This window comes from Bacillus rossius, chromosome 10 (assembly GCF_032445375.1).
Source record: "Bacillus rossius redtenbacheri isolate Brsri chromosome 10, Brsri_v3, whole genome shotgun sequence".
NCBI lineage: Eukaryota > Metazoa > Arthropoda > Insecta > Phasmatodea > Bacillidae > Bacillus > Bacillus rossius.
Genome location: NC_086337.1, coordinates 22,824,844 through 22,841,085, shown reverse-complemented (window position 1 = coordinate 22,841,085; position 16,242 = coordinate 22,824,844). Strand labels below are relative to the sequence as shown.

General features: G+C 37.8%; 1 protein-coding gene across 4 annotated transcripts in view; it reads right to left on the bottom strand.

Moving 5' to 3' along the window:
• Positions 1–16,242, bottom strand: part of LOC134535844 (ubiquitin carboxyl-terminal hydrolase 34) — a 217,103-nt gene that overhangs the window by 44,341 nt on the left and 156,520 nt on the right. For all 4 annotated transcript variants that reach the window (XM_063375171.1, XM_063375172.1, XM_063375173.1 and 1 more), the window contains 3 exons: positions 9,966–10,127; positions 5,532–5,714; positions 4,717–4,863 (listed from right to left, as the gene is read on the bottom strand). In XM_063375171.1, coding sequence (XP_063231241.1) covers positions 4,717–4,863; positions 5,532–5,714; positions 9,966–10,127 — 492 coding nt within the window. The remainder of the gene's footprint in view (positions 1–4,716; positions 4,864–5,531; positions 5,715–9,965; positions 10,128–16,242) is intronic.

Here is a 16,242-nt window from a genome sequence, read left to right as displayed (position 1 = left end):
TGTTATATTCATTTTCTCCCTATTGCAAGACTCGTTCAAAAACATATTAATGATTGCTATGGATCCAGTATGCATCGGTATATTCAAAAACTGGAAAAATAAAATAAAGAAGCAATGGTACATCTTCAAAGTATCATGTTAAAACAATCCTGGGATTACATTGCAGATATATTTACTTTTTTATTAATATCCTAATAATATTATAAAAGCTAAAGTTTGTGTGTATGTTTGTTACTTCTTGACGCCCAAACCGCTCAACAGATTTGGATCAGATTTGGCATACAGCTAGCTAATAACCTGGATTAACACATAGACCACATATTACTATGAAACTCCATCCCTAATGGAGTGAAAAGGGGTAAAATTCATTTTTATAACAGAAAATCATAGGTCATACTCATCGTAAGGTCTGTAAACTTCCTATCCTTCTCCTTGGTGAGACCCGTTTGCTGAGTGGAGATAGAAGTGGCTAGCGAACTAACGGCGCTAGTAACAGTTCAGTTTTGAACTTCATCAATAGAAGGCGCCGCCTTGAATTTTAAACACTCTATAGTTTGGGGCGTCCGTCACATCTTGAAATTTTGTTAATTTGACCCGCATGTGTTCCTATACCATTCATCCAATTGCGATAAAATTTTGGTGAGTTGTTATGCGCATGCCCGTGAAGGTTTCTGAGTTAGTACAACTATTTTACAATAGGCAGCACACGAATAATTTCAACAACTGTGTGTATTTCATAAAGTTTACACAACATTGCATTAAATATGAAAGAGAGACAGAGAGATAGTGAGATATGGAGTGAGATAGAGAGATACAGAGATAAAGGAAGATACAGCAAGGCATAGGTAATGCAATGGAGTTATATAAAAAGATATATAGATGTATAAAGATATATATGAATATATAGTACAGATAGATACAGTCAAACCTCTCTGAAATGACCCCTCATGGTTCCCAGGAATAGGGTCGTAATAGAGGGGGGGTCGTAATAGATGTTTTCCGAAATTTTCAGTTCATTTCCACCCCCCTCCCCCTTCCCAAACCGCTACTCGCTAACCAGCCGTACAATGCCAGGATGCTGTCACTCACAATGCTAGACGGCATTGCTTTAAACCCACTTCAACCTTCATGACAAGTCCGTTGCCCTACAGGCCACCTCTAAAGAAAATATGTGTTTGTTTACATGTACGTTTTCTGCTTTCCGTAGTTAAATACACTAGAACCCCAATGTCACAAACCCCGGATTTAACGAAACAGTGATTTTACGAATACATTCTCGGGAACCGTCAAAAAATTGGACATTTTGACCAAAAAGTGAAAATCAGAAAAAAAAAAAAGAAAAAAAAAACGAAATGAAAGATCATTAAAATCTCTTAATTTTAACACACAGCGTATTTTTGTGTCGGCTTTAATACTTCCAATAATGTTCATGTAAGAATAACAGAAAAATTATGGGTCATTTTCTTTAAAAATATGGCAGCTGTAGGTTCTGCAACGCGAGTGGGCGCACACAAAACTCGCCCGGCTGGCTGGCAGCAGCGGCTTCATGACGCATAAGCTCACCCCTCCCTCCCCTCTCGTTAACATTCTTCAAGGCTAGCTCATCCCTCCCAGACACACAAACCATCTAGTGTCCTCCCTTATAACACCCCAACTTCGATCCCCTTTGAAAAACCTTCAGTGAGAAAATGCTCATTTCACCCTCACTTCTCCCGTAAAATTGGGCAATTAAGAATGGGGTACTAAAGCGGCGAGGGAGGGGTCAAAATATGTCACTTTTCACACCAAGTTCGAGTTGAGTCATCTCTGGCAAGGAATTTACAAGCTTTCAAACTTAAATATAAATGTATTTTAATAGAGAGTGTCCTATGAAAAGGAATATACCGAATAAAATCAAGCTGCTGTCACCAAACAAAGCATAAAACGGCCCACTGCGTGGTCGCTTTATTATTGCTCGCGCGAGAGGTGAGACGTGGAATGTTAGAAGAAAGATAAATGCGAGGGAGACAGACGGCAGCCAGTGTGTTTCCTGCGTGGGCAATAAGCGGCGTAGCCTTTTTTTTTATGCTGGGTGAAGCGACCTTTTTCTATCAACCCACGGGAAAAGATAATTGCTTGAGCTGTCAAAATAAACATCTGCGGCAGTTAAAATAAGTCGAGGCGGGCGTGCATCCATTCGGTCGCTGTGTATTGTCAACCGATAGTAATCAAAATCAAGAGAAATCCAGCAGGTAGCTTTCTTTGCCTTAACTGCGTACCACACTAGACACTCGCAAAAAGCTAAACGTAAACACGTTGCCACAAAAACCTTTTTCTGCACCCTGCCGGCAAAGGGACCTGGAATGGGGGTTGTCAAGCGCACGGCGGTCGACAGGAAGTGGTATCTATTTTTAGATATGCGCTGCCTACTGCAGTACAGCACTCGGCAAGAGAAACGCAGTAACACGCTACTCACCACAAGAAACTTATTTTCTGTCAGATTTTCTTCGGATTTTCGGCAATTTTTCACGGTTCCTCGAAATCGGGTTGTAATAGAGAGGTGGTCGCAATAAATGGGGTCGCAACAAAAAGGTTTTACTGTATAAGGATATATATATATATATGAGTGTATGTATATATGTGTGTATGCATATATGTGTGTATATGTATATGTATATGTATACACACACACATATATATAGATGCTTTGCATATGTGTACCTACGTCAAACAAATTAAAAAACAAAAAATGAATGAGGTATTTAACGCATGCCGAGCATTAGCTAGATAATGAATTCTTCTCAAGATCATTAATCTTTCATTTTTCCACTTTTTTCCAAAAGTGCTTTATAGAGTACAGATTACATTCAGACCATCCATTTATATTATCTGTGTGTGTGTGTGTGTGTGTGTGTGTGTGTGAGTGTGTGTGTGAGTGAGTGAGTGAGTGAGTGAGTGTGTGTGTGTGTGTGTGTGTGTGCGTGCGTGCGTGTAAATAACTAAACTCTGGCAAAACAATTTCTGCCGGGTTCTGCCCAGCGATAAGAATTATTTTGCACACTTGACATTCAAATTAAGAAGACAATTACTGTCTTCATCTGATTTCAAAAAAGTTCTCTTCATCCTGTGTTCAGCCTGGGAAACGCCAAGTACTGCAGCTAGAAGTAAATAATTTTGTTATACTTAAAATAGGTTGGCCAGCATGATTTGATAACATGTATACCTACTCATATTGCACTTGTGTATGTTCTGTTTTAAATATTAAAGGGAAAAAATAATAATTTTTGGACAGCAAAATGTTTACAAAGCTAAGAAAAGCAAAATAAATAATCATTATAGGTATAACAGGGTGGCCACAATTAAATCATTTAAAAATTCAAGGATTTAAAGGACAAAATTGTGTTTTCAACGACACCATGGCCACACCCATGGTTCAGTAATCTAAAGACAAGTTATCAATAGTGACATTGTAAATTTTAAATGATTAGACATGAAAAATGAAAGATTTAAATATTGTGAAGAAGATTACCTATCAACATGTAAAAAAAGATGAAATAATATTAAGCTATGTGATGTGTATTATTTTAATATTTTGACATAATAGAAAATATGACTAGAAATTTCAATATGTACTGCATATCTGAAAATTTTTCAAAATGATACTGGTAAATTATTTCTGCTATTATCTATGTAAATTTTACGAATTATGAGCATTGAACTTGTTTGGATTAAGTATTGTGGGATAAATAGAATACAATCCAAGCACTGAGTATGGCTTATTTACCATGTTATCAAAGAAGTAAGTTAGTTTACTTCAATAGGACAAACAGTACGTTCCGTGATGGCTAATATTGTCAACAAACATGAAAAGTATAAAAATTATAACTATGTTCAGATGAAAAATAAGTAATTTATTTTGCAGTTACAAACATAATATACTAATTATCTATTTACATTTGCAGCACGCTGCCAAAAAATATTTCATATGTACTAGTTCAAAAATAAGGTATTAAAACCAAGGACTATAATAAGACACATTCACTTGTTCTGCAAATTTACGAACATCTTCAAGCAACGTCAATTTAATGCATGGCACGGCCATAACCAAATATAATTACTCAGCGGTGGGAAAAATGATCAACAGTAAGCCGTGTGCTGTTTTGATAGAACTTCCAAAAATAGATAATCTAATAAATTTGTACCTAATCTTGATATCAGCACAATATATAAAAATATTAACAGCCATTAAATGTTTTAAAACTAACCAATCAACCTCATAAAAATTGTAAACATAGCGATATGCTGACACATATAAGTATTAATACAGAAACAAAGAAATTCACATCGTACACATATCAACATATTGAATATTGCTTATCACGGAGACGTCGCTCAGACTACAAATTAGTTTGAATATAATAATGTTTATTCTCTCTACAGGCCAAAATAACTTCATGAAACAATAAAATTCAAGGACACATGCCCAAATTAGAGCAATTTTTTAATTTTCTACGGCCAGATAAAATTCAAGGACAATTCCCACTTTTCAAAGATTCAAGGACATCTGGCCACCACGTACTATTCAATTATTTAAATAAAATCAGATTTAGAGTGTATACGATTACTACACGCACTGTTGGCCAAATTTTGTATGCAATAAAAAACATAAATAAGGCATGACTGGCTCCACACTCACAGACCTAACAGATAATGAACGATCTCTCTGTGGCCAAATACCTCCGAGTGCTTGGTGATGGCCTGGAATATCATTGCAATGATGTGAACAGCCAGCCTGTCGTTCCAGCGGCACAGCGCGTGAATGAGATTGCGCGTCTGGTGCAGATTGATGCTGTCCTTTATCTGCTGGTACAAGAATGGGAATCCCTGGAACAAACGTTGGTAACCTTAGAAGTGAGGTGACCAGGCACAGATAGCGGAACACAATCAACAAAACTTCCAAGGTACCACGATGAGCCTGGAATAAACCGGATAGTGTGTGTGTGTGTGTTAACTCATTCACTGTGTGTGCAGTCTACCTCCATACTTAGTCTGTGCATTTCTACATCCATACTTAGTACGCATGGCAGTTTATAGTTATATTTAACAATGAGTCCATACAAATCTGTAGAAAAATCTCCTGACTTTTCCATGAACAACATTACAAATTATCCTGACAGAATTTTCTTAAAATTATTTACCTATTTTGAAATTTTCTGCTAGAAATAAAGATAATCCAGCCTCCACCAATATCTATAGCTCTGATAGTTCAAACAGAACCTTGCATACGCCATCTTGCAGTGTGTACGACTAAAAACACTACCTGGAGAAAAAAATGTGTTCAATGTCTAGGCGATGGCATACTGGAGGATAACATATTCCTCTCAAATTACTATCACTTGAGGAATTTAAATGACTTTTCCACGTTTTTAAGTGAATTCCCTAACTTATTCTGAGCAAATTAAACTTCCCTGATTTTACCCTGACTTTCAAGAACGTGGAAACCCTGAATTAATCCTGTATACATCCACGTCCACACCCAGTCGAAGCCCCACCTTGCCACCAGCCACGGCGTTCACGTCCGGCGTGGACAGCTGCAACATGTGGTCCGGGCCCCGAGACCGCTCCACCAACGCAGCCACCAGCGTCACCATCTTGTCCAGCGAGGCTGGCTTGTACTTGTCTGTCGGCAGCGGGATGATGTCATCTTCGTCTTCGTCCTCGCTCAGAACCTCCACCTGCCAACAGTGTAGCGATTGTTGTAACGATAGTTGGCTCAACCAGCCAGTGCACACCACTCTCGGCACAGCACTTCAGAAAGTGGCGACCCCAAGGGGAGCATTAACACAAAGAGCAGCACAAAGGGGTTATGGTTAGAGACAAGATTTTATGGTTTTATTTTCAAGCTAATTTAATTTGTAAAAAAATCCCTTTCGGCACAGCCTACAGGCACAGGTAGATTATTCTGAATTGAACTGGCATCATTCATCAACAGCTGAAGAAGTGTTATACTTTCGAGCATGCCCTGTGCCACTAAACCCACCTACGGAAATTTTCTAGCTGATCATGTCAGGCAAGCCAAGCCATTTCTCAAGGCCGGAGTCGACTACGCTGGACCCTTCCAGATAAACATGTCCCGACTGTGGTTGGCCCGAATGTAGGATGCCTATATGTGCTTATTTGTACGCTTTGCCACCAAGGCAATCCACTTGGAGTTGGCTCCTGATCTTTTGACAGAAGCTTTCATAGCTGCCTTTTGCCATTTCTTGTCTTGTCGGGGGCGATACTCTGACATTCACAGCAATTGCGGATATAACTTTGTTGGCGCCAGTCACCTGTCGACAGGTCTTGAAGACTTCCAGTCAAGAAAGAATACACATGATTCCTTTGTTCAGTCACTGATTGAACACCCAGTCACCTGGCATTTCAATCTCCCATCAGAACCACACTTCAGACCTGTGGGAGGAAGGTGTAAAATCTGTGAAGTCTTTCTCACAAAATGTGTGGCTCCTCTATGAGGAGCTATACATCCTCATGACAGAAGTGGAGGCAATTCTTAACTCATAGCATCTGTGTGCTCTATCCAACAACCTAAACAATGTGGCTGCCTTAACACTTTCTAGTCATAGGGCCTCCTAGGCAAGTGTCTGAACCAGATTTATCACAACTAAAGCTAAATCGCCTGTCTCAATGATAACTCATTAAGCAAACCCATCAGTCATTCTGGAAGCGCTGGCTCCGGGATTATCTGCAACAGTTAGAGCAACGGCCCAAGAGCCTACCCGGCCAAGATATCCTCGTGTTAGCACCTTGGTACTCATCAAAGACACTAATTTACCACTACCACCACTGTGCTGAAAGTTAGGTCGTGTAGTGAAGACTTTTCCTGGCTCAGACGGTGTGGTCAGAGTGGCCAAGGTGAAGACAAAATAAGGCACCTTCTTGCGGCTTGTGGTGAAGCTGTGCGATTTGTCTGCCCAAAGTTAAAACAGGGTGTCTACCCATGTTTGGTCACAGAATTCCTGTACAATTCCCGTACATTCCCGTACACTAATAAAAAAGTTCACGTACATTAACAGCTTACACTATCACTAATTAGAATAATAGCAATGTTAAAAAAAATTGTACAAAAAAATGTTCACAAAAAATATTTTTACCAAAAACTTGGATTTCAAGAAAATTTGTCACAGAAAAGTTAGGCCTAACTTTATGTTGATAAAATTTAGCTCATTCTAGGCTACTTTGCACTGCAGCCAAACTTTGCCACATGACAACTGTCAAATTTTGGACTTTTATCTTTAGAGGCTGTATATATACCTGTACTAGTTTTGTTGTTATTATTTTTGTTTCCCATGTCTGTATTTTTGGTATATTTAACTTATACTGTTTGTGTATTAACTTATATTTGTTGACGTGTCCTATACCATTTGTACAAATATCTGTATGGTCAAATGGATGAAAATAAATAAATAAATAAATAAATAAACTACACGCACCCAAAACAATCGTGGGAGCAGCGCTGTTTTAGAAATATGCATGTGACTCGCATGACATTGCGCGCGATATGCCACTTGCCAAATGCAAATTTTGCCAACCAAGTTCCTGTCCAACAGAGTACACACAGTACACCCGCCCCTCGAAGTAACACGGTAATTAATCCAAAGAAAAATGGAGCACTAATTAAAACAGCGCTAATCAAATATGTTTTTAACATAAAAGAGAGCATGTTAAACAAAATAATTGGTTTTACCGCCTTTGAAGTATGTATGTTTACTGTACCATACTCCATATTTATCCTGTTTAAAAATTGGTTGTCTGTGAAGTCGGTTTACGGACGATAGTTTAACGTGACAACGTCACAACAAAACATTGATGAAATGATTGCATACTTATATGAATAAAATTGAATAATTTTTATTTTAATAATAAAGGAATAATAACTTTTCACTTCACTTTATAAACAGTCGAGTGGAAGAGAGATAGATGCGGCGCAAGCGTACAATGAGTGTAACGGGACACAACATAACGGAACAATGTGCATAACGGGACACTTTTTCGTGCGTGCAGCCGGCGTTCATCGATTTATTAGACGTTGTCACGTCAAAAAAGTTTTTTTTTTCTGGAAACGTAATGTGCTGTCAACTTCAACTAGCGCACCTGGCATGCATGAGATTAACTGACCTCGAAAGCTTCTGACCTTTCTCGCCAGATGGAAGTAGTAGCATAAACATGGCTGTATAAACACGATCCACGAATATATTAACGTAATTTTATTGCTTGTAAAACTTTTAACTAGACATAAGAAAACAGGCATCAAAAATTGAATAACTATTACGGAAAAGTGAAAACTTACGTCTTTTTTAATTCGTTTTTTTATTAAAAATATAAAAGTGCCGAGATTTATTATGTTGCATTGTGTTTGATACAAGAGTGCCGTTGCCATTATGCGAGTGTGTAAATTAAAAAATTTTGTGGACGAAAAAGAACGCTACTTCAAAAAGAGCCCTAATTAATTGGCGCTAATCGAGCAGCGTTACTTCGAGGGGTGGATGTATACTCACACAGATCAAGACTAGCTTGCAGCTGTCGCCAGGCGGGGCAATTAACAGGCGGGGCAATTAACTTTGTCATACGCGCTTAATTTTTTACACACGTGATAATGGTCGCTTGTATACAAAAATAATACGACACGGCATATAATATGATTTTTGATTCGTGACCACTGAAATCAGCATAAAATTCTTGCATTATACACCGGCAAATACAATATATTTTGCAGGTATGTTGTCTACTTTCTTCCGATGTTCACGAAACGAAAACAATTTTTTATTAAAAAGATTTATTATAAATAACTTCTGCACACACAGAAAGATGCATTATTATTATTATTATTATTACTTACCAACCGGACGAACTTTAACAATAACCACACGCAAAAATAAACTGGATTAAAATTTAAGCATGAGCGGGAACGACCATTAACGAACGACCACAGTAACAAAAAAAAAACTGGGCGAGTCCACGCGCCTTACGCAAGTGGTTATCACAATTACGCGGCAACTTGTGTTGGTTGATCCCATCGTCAGCATTCAGCACTGCAATAAAGCACCAGTATATTGTAGAGAAGCAATAATCACACGATTCACGATTGTGTTGCAGTAAAATCTTTGCTTTTTAATATTAATATATAAATGTTGTTGACGGGCGGGGAAAAGTCAAAAGTTCCCAGACATCGGGATAAATTCCCGCACAATCCCCGTATTTTTCCCGGGCAGTATAATTCCTGTACAATTCCCGTTTTTCCCGTTTTTCCCGGTCGGTAGACACCCTGTAAAATATGCATTTTGGTGGGCGGGATGTTGGATAAGTAAATAGTATGTTGCCCTAGATGTAAATAGTAGATTAATAGAAAATGTTGGACACTTCAAAATTCAAATATGGCACCATCATGGCGCCCTTAACTCAAGCGCTCCTGGTGGCCATCAGGGGTGTTTTTCAGTGGTTGATCTGATACTGGCGTCATCGAACGTTTGGCTATAATCGACAAAATTGTGCTATCAGGTAATAGTTTCATCATGAATCACATAAAATATATTTCTGTAGATTACTACTTTTACATGTACTGAAGTTTATATTAATAGTTTTCTAAATTTATAAAATTATTGAAATACAGTATGTAAGTACTATTTAATTTAAAGGATTTTGTTTTCATTTTCGCCCCAAGCCCGCATTGAAATCAAGTTATTGTACATATGTATTAAGAGATTTCTGTTATAGGTCTCAGGTCTGGTCCGGACGATGGCCATTTTTGATCAAAGTTTTATTCTTATTTGAAATTATAAAAAAAACACATACAGTATATTATTCTTTATGCCAGAGTCATCTGGCGTTGATGGAGACAAAAATTTTCCACACAAACATTTCTTGTACTCGTAACAATATTCCCTGAGCTATAAAAACCACAACCAGCATTATGCCACAGCACTCACATAGTCCTGGGCCTTCTGTCCCAGATAGAAGTTAACCATCGAAGAAATGGCCTGCACCGAGATCAGGAACTGGCTCTCCTCTTCGCCCATCTTGCTGAACTCATTCAGAAACGCAAAATATTCACTCAGGTGCTTCAAATGTGCTTTCGCACCATGCTCCATCTGGAAAACACAAAACAGGCTCAATACATCTGATGAAAGATATCAATACTTCAAACTAGTGATGTGCCAGTTCTACGTTTCTCCCAGTTCCCGATTCAGTTCTGGTTCTTAAAACTCGGTGTCCGGTTCTCGGTTCTAAGTTTTAGGTTTACCTCCACACAATTACAAATTGCACTTAATATACAGTATAGCCTAATAAATGGTGTATTTGTTTAACATGACTTCCAGTGTCCCACTTTACCATAGTTAGACCACAAACAAGTCACAGTTGTTTCTCCCATCACTAGATGCTGGAGCAGCACTGTATAGACATCCTGTGGTGCAGTAATATCTAGTAATGCAAAATAACAGATTTTTTTTTGCTGGGTCGGTTTTTTTAGGCACAGCAATAAAAAATTGCCTGAGAAAAATGTAAATATTTGTTTACAAGAGATAAAGTAAATTATAAAAAACAAATAATAAAAAACTAATACTGGGGTAGCTACATACCAACACAATTGCAAGTAATGAATGTATTGTAATGGATATGGGATGGAACACCCAAGTTAACAGAGGTTTGTTAAAAGAGTATATTAAGAGTGCGAGGGAGATAATATTTTCACGCGCGCGGTCAGTTGAAGTGGTTCATGTTTTCCTCGTAGGATAGCGTTGCATTCTGCCAGAAGAGCGTACGGCGCGGCATCATGTGGAAATCCCACGAACTAGTAGGAAAACGGAATGCCACCGGGAGAGGGGGGGGGGGGGACGGCTGATAGGGTGGGATGAGTCAGCTGAAGTAGCCGAGGCAACGGCTTTGTCATGTGCTGAGAAGCACAAGACGACACTGGACTATCACTCCCGTTTCATACAAACCAGACAGAGCGGATAGATCTTTTTTTTTTTTTTTCGTTTAAAGGAACGCCGATTTTATGGTTAACTGTTTCGGCGTCCATTTTATAACCTTTACGCTTCGTGGATGTTACTGTGTGATACAACACCACTTCGTTTAAATAAAAACCGTTCAACAGTTCTAGTACATAAAATATTACAAAGTAAAATTATCACTCATGTTTATTTTACATTTTACTGCAAGCGAAAAAAAGAGAACTTTAGATACAAGTCTATACTACATACCTAATAGTTTAGTATTGTCATCTGTCTGACAACTGCAGAACGAAACTTCTTATTTATACCTTTTTTAATACACTTGACGTTTCTGACTCGTGTTTTGTAACAAATATACCGTTGATTTGTAGAGAATAAAACACAACATAATTTGTTAATAGTTTGAAAAGATAACAGCATATTCAATTCTGAAAAATCGGCGATCTCGGCACTTTCCGCATTACAAAATATCGGCTTGACCTCAACTTTTTCTGCTCTTATCGCGCGAGGTTCCGTTAATACCAATGGCGCGTCCTGATAGGCTGGAACAGTTTTCTGCTCTGTCTGGCCGGCGTTCCGGCACCCGAATTACTAGGTACTGGCTCAGGCAACTGAAGCTGAATTACTCCAGGAAATATTATCCTAATCAGTTTGCTAGTTTGCAGTGTGCTGAGGCGCACTGCTTCCGTCACATCTTATTAATTACGTGATGTTTTTTTTGTTTTCTTTCACCTGTGAGTGCGCCGTCCCTTGAGCGGAGTATTACCCCTCCTTTTCTCCCTCCAGTGTTGACGTCAACGTGTCCCCTCTCTAGGCGATTGTGGTGCGCGGAAGGATTTTGCTTGTCGCTTGTAACTATGCATGTGTGTGTTCTTACGCCGGACTAATTTCCTTAGAGTATAAAGGGGCTGGGCGCGCTCGCCTCGTTCTTAGATAGTACATAGTTCTAGTGCGAATAGTTTGTCGCGGGTGGTGCGTCCGGTTACCGGTCATGGGTGGGTGAGTGTTGGTGTGTAGTGGCTTGAATTCCCCTTCGCTTACGTTTGGCCGCCACGTTCAAAATTCTAAATTTTTTCTTTTTTCATCTATACTAGTTCTTGTCCTCGGCGCCGCCCATGGCCGGGAATCCGGCCCGCTCCCGTCTTAGGAGGATATGTACATTTTGCACTATCGGGTTTCCTTCTGTTGCGTCTCTCGTATACTTAACGTAGAACGTACCTCGCTTCCTTATATTGTCCGCTTAGGCTCACTATGAAAATGTGCGCGATGCGCCCAACCCCTGCAGAAACGCTGTTCCAATATATACGTTGTTAGAAGTAATTAAAGACACGTTTCTGTGACACTAGTAATATTTACGTATGTAATTTTAAAGTCTGTAACCACTGTTGTATAACCGAACTAAATTATACGCCCCACACGCGCGTGTACGAACTTAGGAGTAGAATTAAGTATTCAATGTTAACCTTAAGGTAGTACTGTTTGACATATAAGACTTCTCGCCCGTGTAGCGAACACATATTGTAAGAGACACGGTTTGACGACTACGGTCACGCTCTACTCTATATTGTACTGTTTAGCTTAACGTGTTGTAAACTTTTGTATTCATGGAATACTCATGTATATCTTAATTTTGATGAGTTGGGATCTATTAAAAAGATTCTTGAAATCTTTCTTGTATATGAGTAGACTAGTGGTCATCCCTTAATGCAAAGTTACCCTTACACCAAGATATACTCTATTTATGCTGATTGATAGCCGTATGCTCCTCCCCGGCAGGTTGGAAAATATCACGACTATATGGGAGGGGTCTGGGATACTTGCTTTAGTAAACGTACATCGTGGTATGTTTCAAGTTTACTATTTTCTAAATGAAAATTTGTTAATTGTTTCTCCAATATTCGTTTCAAAGTTTAAAAAAAAAAGTGAAGTCCGTGTAGTCTACGTTTTTGATTTTAAGAAAAGTCAAACATGAATTAGTCTTTTTTTTTCCCGCAATGGACCTAGATAATAGTTCATATATTTTCTGTAAATCCAAATGTCCATACTTTAATTTTAACTTTGAGTTAACTTTTATAAATGTATGTTGTGTATAATTAAGTATACCTGTTTTTATCGATCAACATAATATTTGCTCCGTAACCAATTAAGTGAACTTAAAAGTCAATGTTACTGGCATTACAGTATATTACACATAAATTATTATTATTATTGCAATCACAACTGGTAATCTTAAATTAAACAGAACTACTATAGTCTATTTCATTGTACAAATTTTGATGTTTAGCTTGTGAGAAAGGTCTCTGTGAAAAGGATTGCAAAGATCTTATTTTACCAGAAAACTATTGGACTGCCAGAAACTTTTAAAAAAGTGAACGTCAAAGTTCGGACAACATGGACTTTATCTCAATGGAAGTTATTTCTGAATACAAAATATTACCATATCGGTTTTTCGAAATTGAATAATAGTTCACTATATTATCATTGTGTTAGGTATGTTGAAATTGAGCCAACTTCTCGCTACAGAAAGGAAACGTATGTCTCTTCTCATATAACTAGAGACAGGAAAAATTCGCGAATTCATTTCGCGATAGGCTAAAATACAAATAGTTATACCTCAGTGCTGCCTCTGCTATTGGCTCACAACTCACGTGGATGAATCTGGGCCAATGAGAAACGCCCGACCAAAGCTTTATCGAATCACAGGCTTCTACGTTGGGACGTCTCACAAGACAGCAGCCAATGAGTGAGTGACATTTGACCGAGTGTACGTAAAACTATGGAGTTCATCCTGGAGGTCATTGAATCCGCGAATTTTTCCGGTCCCTACATATAACGTAGAACATGGTCGTGGTAACTACCCACCTATATACTACCTCTGAAGGTACAATTACTAAACTCGCATTCACGGTGGCCTGGGTTTCAATTATTTTTCAAAGAGTCTTGTTATATTTTAAGTAGTGTATCTATATTGCGGCAAATATTAGAATAAATTATATGTGTCGTTAAGAGCCATGACCGTCTATGGTGGAAGGCCGCGGCCTAAGGTGTGGGAGGGCTTGCTGTCTGTCGCTCAGTGGCTGTTGTGTAATTGAAGCTACCGTATATCTAAATATTATACAGAGACTATAACAGCTAATGAGCGACAGCCATTAACCCTAGCACACCGCGGCCTTCCAATAAAGATGCCCACGAAAGAGCCCATCGAAAATTATTATTGAAAGTTGTAATTAATTTGAGTGAAAAATTATGTTTTACTTAATATTTTTTTCGTTCATGTTACGTAGCGTTTTCTTTCCATAGGCTAGTCATATGTTCACTAACGTAGCCAAAGTAAGTTTACTCTTGGTTATTGAGCACAATATATATATATATATATATATATATATATATATATATATATATATAATACATATAAAGTTTACATATATACACAACGTGTATCTAAAACATGTACAAACTTCGGCAGGCTGTTTCTGGAAAGAATACAAGACGAAAGCCTAACAACCACTTTACTCATAAATCGAGTTACGAACCTCCGAAAATGGAATTTTCCATATCTTGAAATTAACATCATCAGTAAGTAAACTGTGGCATATGATTTTTTTAGAAAGGAAACTTTACACCTTGCAAACGTGCTTTGTAATGCCTGCCCCGTTTTTTTTAATATTTATTATTAGCTTTTCAGGTGGTAAAATGTGCTAAAACAGAAATGCAGTTATATTCATTGAAGGATGTTCATTACAACCTACGTATCTAGTGGTGAAAAATTTGCGTTTTACAAAATCATCAGACGCAGTGCAAGTTATTCAAGAATAAGAAAATTTGAATTTTGGGGGTTCAAAACTCCGAATCCATTGACGAGAAAAGTATGGTACACAGGTTTACGTCTTGTATTTTCGCCAGGAATATTCTGCCAGAATTTGTCAGTATGTTTTAGATACACGTTGTATATAGAATACATTAGAAAGTTTACACACACACATATATATATATGGAATACAGTAGAAAGTTTACACATATAATATATATAATACATTATTAACTTTAAAAATGTATATAGAATACTTTAGAAAGTTGACATTCCGTGTTCGGCCCTTGCAAGAATCGAATAATAAGTAATGAGTGCAGAAAATATAAAAGATTATGGAGTATCTATATTTTAAGAAAATTATATGAAATGAATTTACAGTAGGATATGTCCATGGGCGTATATAAGGGGGGGGGGGGGGAGGTTTTTGGCTCATTTGGGTATGTAGTAAAGTTCAAGGTCACATAGTCGTGTATGTATTAATAAAAAGTCACGTAAATGAAATATTTTCAGTAACATTAAATTTGGGGGAAATATATTTCAAAAATATTACGTGTTATGGGGTCAAAGGGTCAGGGTCTCTTGGCGTAGTGCAGGATGTCTGTAATGGTGTAGGTGAAGCACCTTTATTGACTCAGTTTTCATGAGTCATTTTAGGCAGTCTCAGTTTTTCGCCAAAACAGCCCAAAATCCTCCATGTTGGTTAGCTAAGTATTAGTAACGGTTCTTAAATTTCATTAAGATTTTCGGGGTATCAAATTGCTTCGAAGCTGTAGGTTCCAACAAGTCTTTGAGCGATAAAATACATAAACTTTCAAGTTATTTTCCACCAATAAGTTTTTTTTTTAAATTTACTATATAAAGTACGTCAAAATTTATTTTGAAATAAAGCATAGTCTTAGTAGAAAACCACATATGATACCACAAATTAACGATTAATTGTTAAAGATGGAATAGTACCTTAGTAGCCATTGCAATTTGTTTTCTATTCATCTGCTCATGCGTATTTATGAAATTTTTAGACACGTCAGATTTTTTACAATGTTCTCCAGTCGCGGTGAAAATTACGATTATTGTAATGTACTCGCACAAAACAGAACAAGAGCACATAAAAGCTTCACCACCAAAAGAAGTAAACATTAAATAATTGAAGCTATAGCAGCTCGTAAGATTCGTTTACCGTGCCCAAAAGTTTGAAATTCTCCTCACTTACAAATAAGTGTAACTATGTTACACCGCGTACTGATACAAACATTTCGGGACCAATAACATTTTACGATGTAATTATAATATTCTATTAAACTGTACTCCTCCCCCGTGTATCCGGCATCCAGTTATCCGGAACTACAGTTGAGGAAAACATCTGCTGGCCCGTACAACATCACAACACGATACCCTCCTCCCTTTCCTTTTTCCCCTCCGTCAAACCCATAACACCCATTC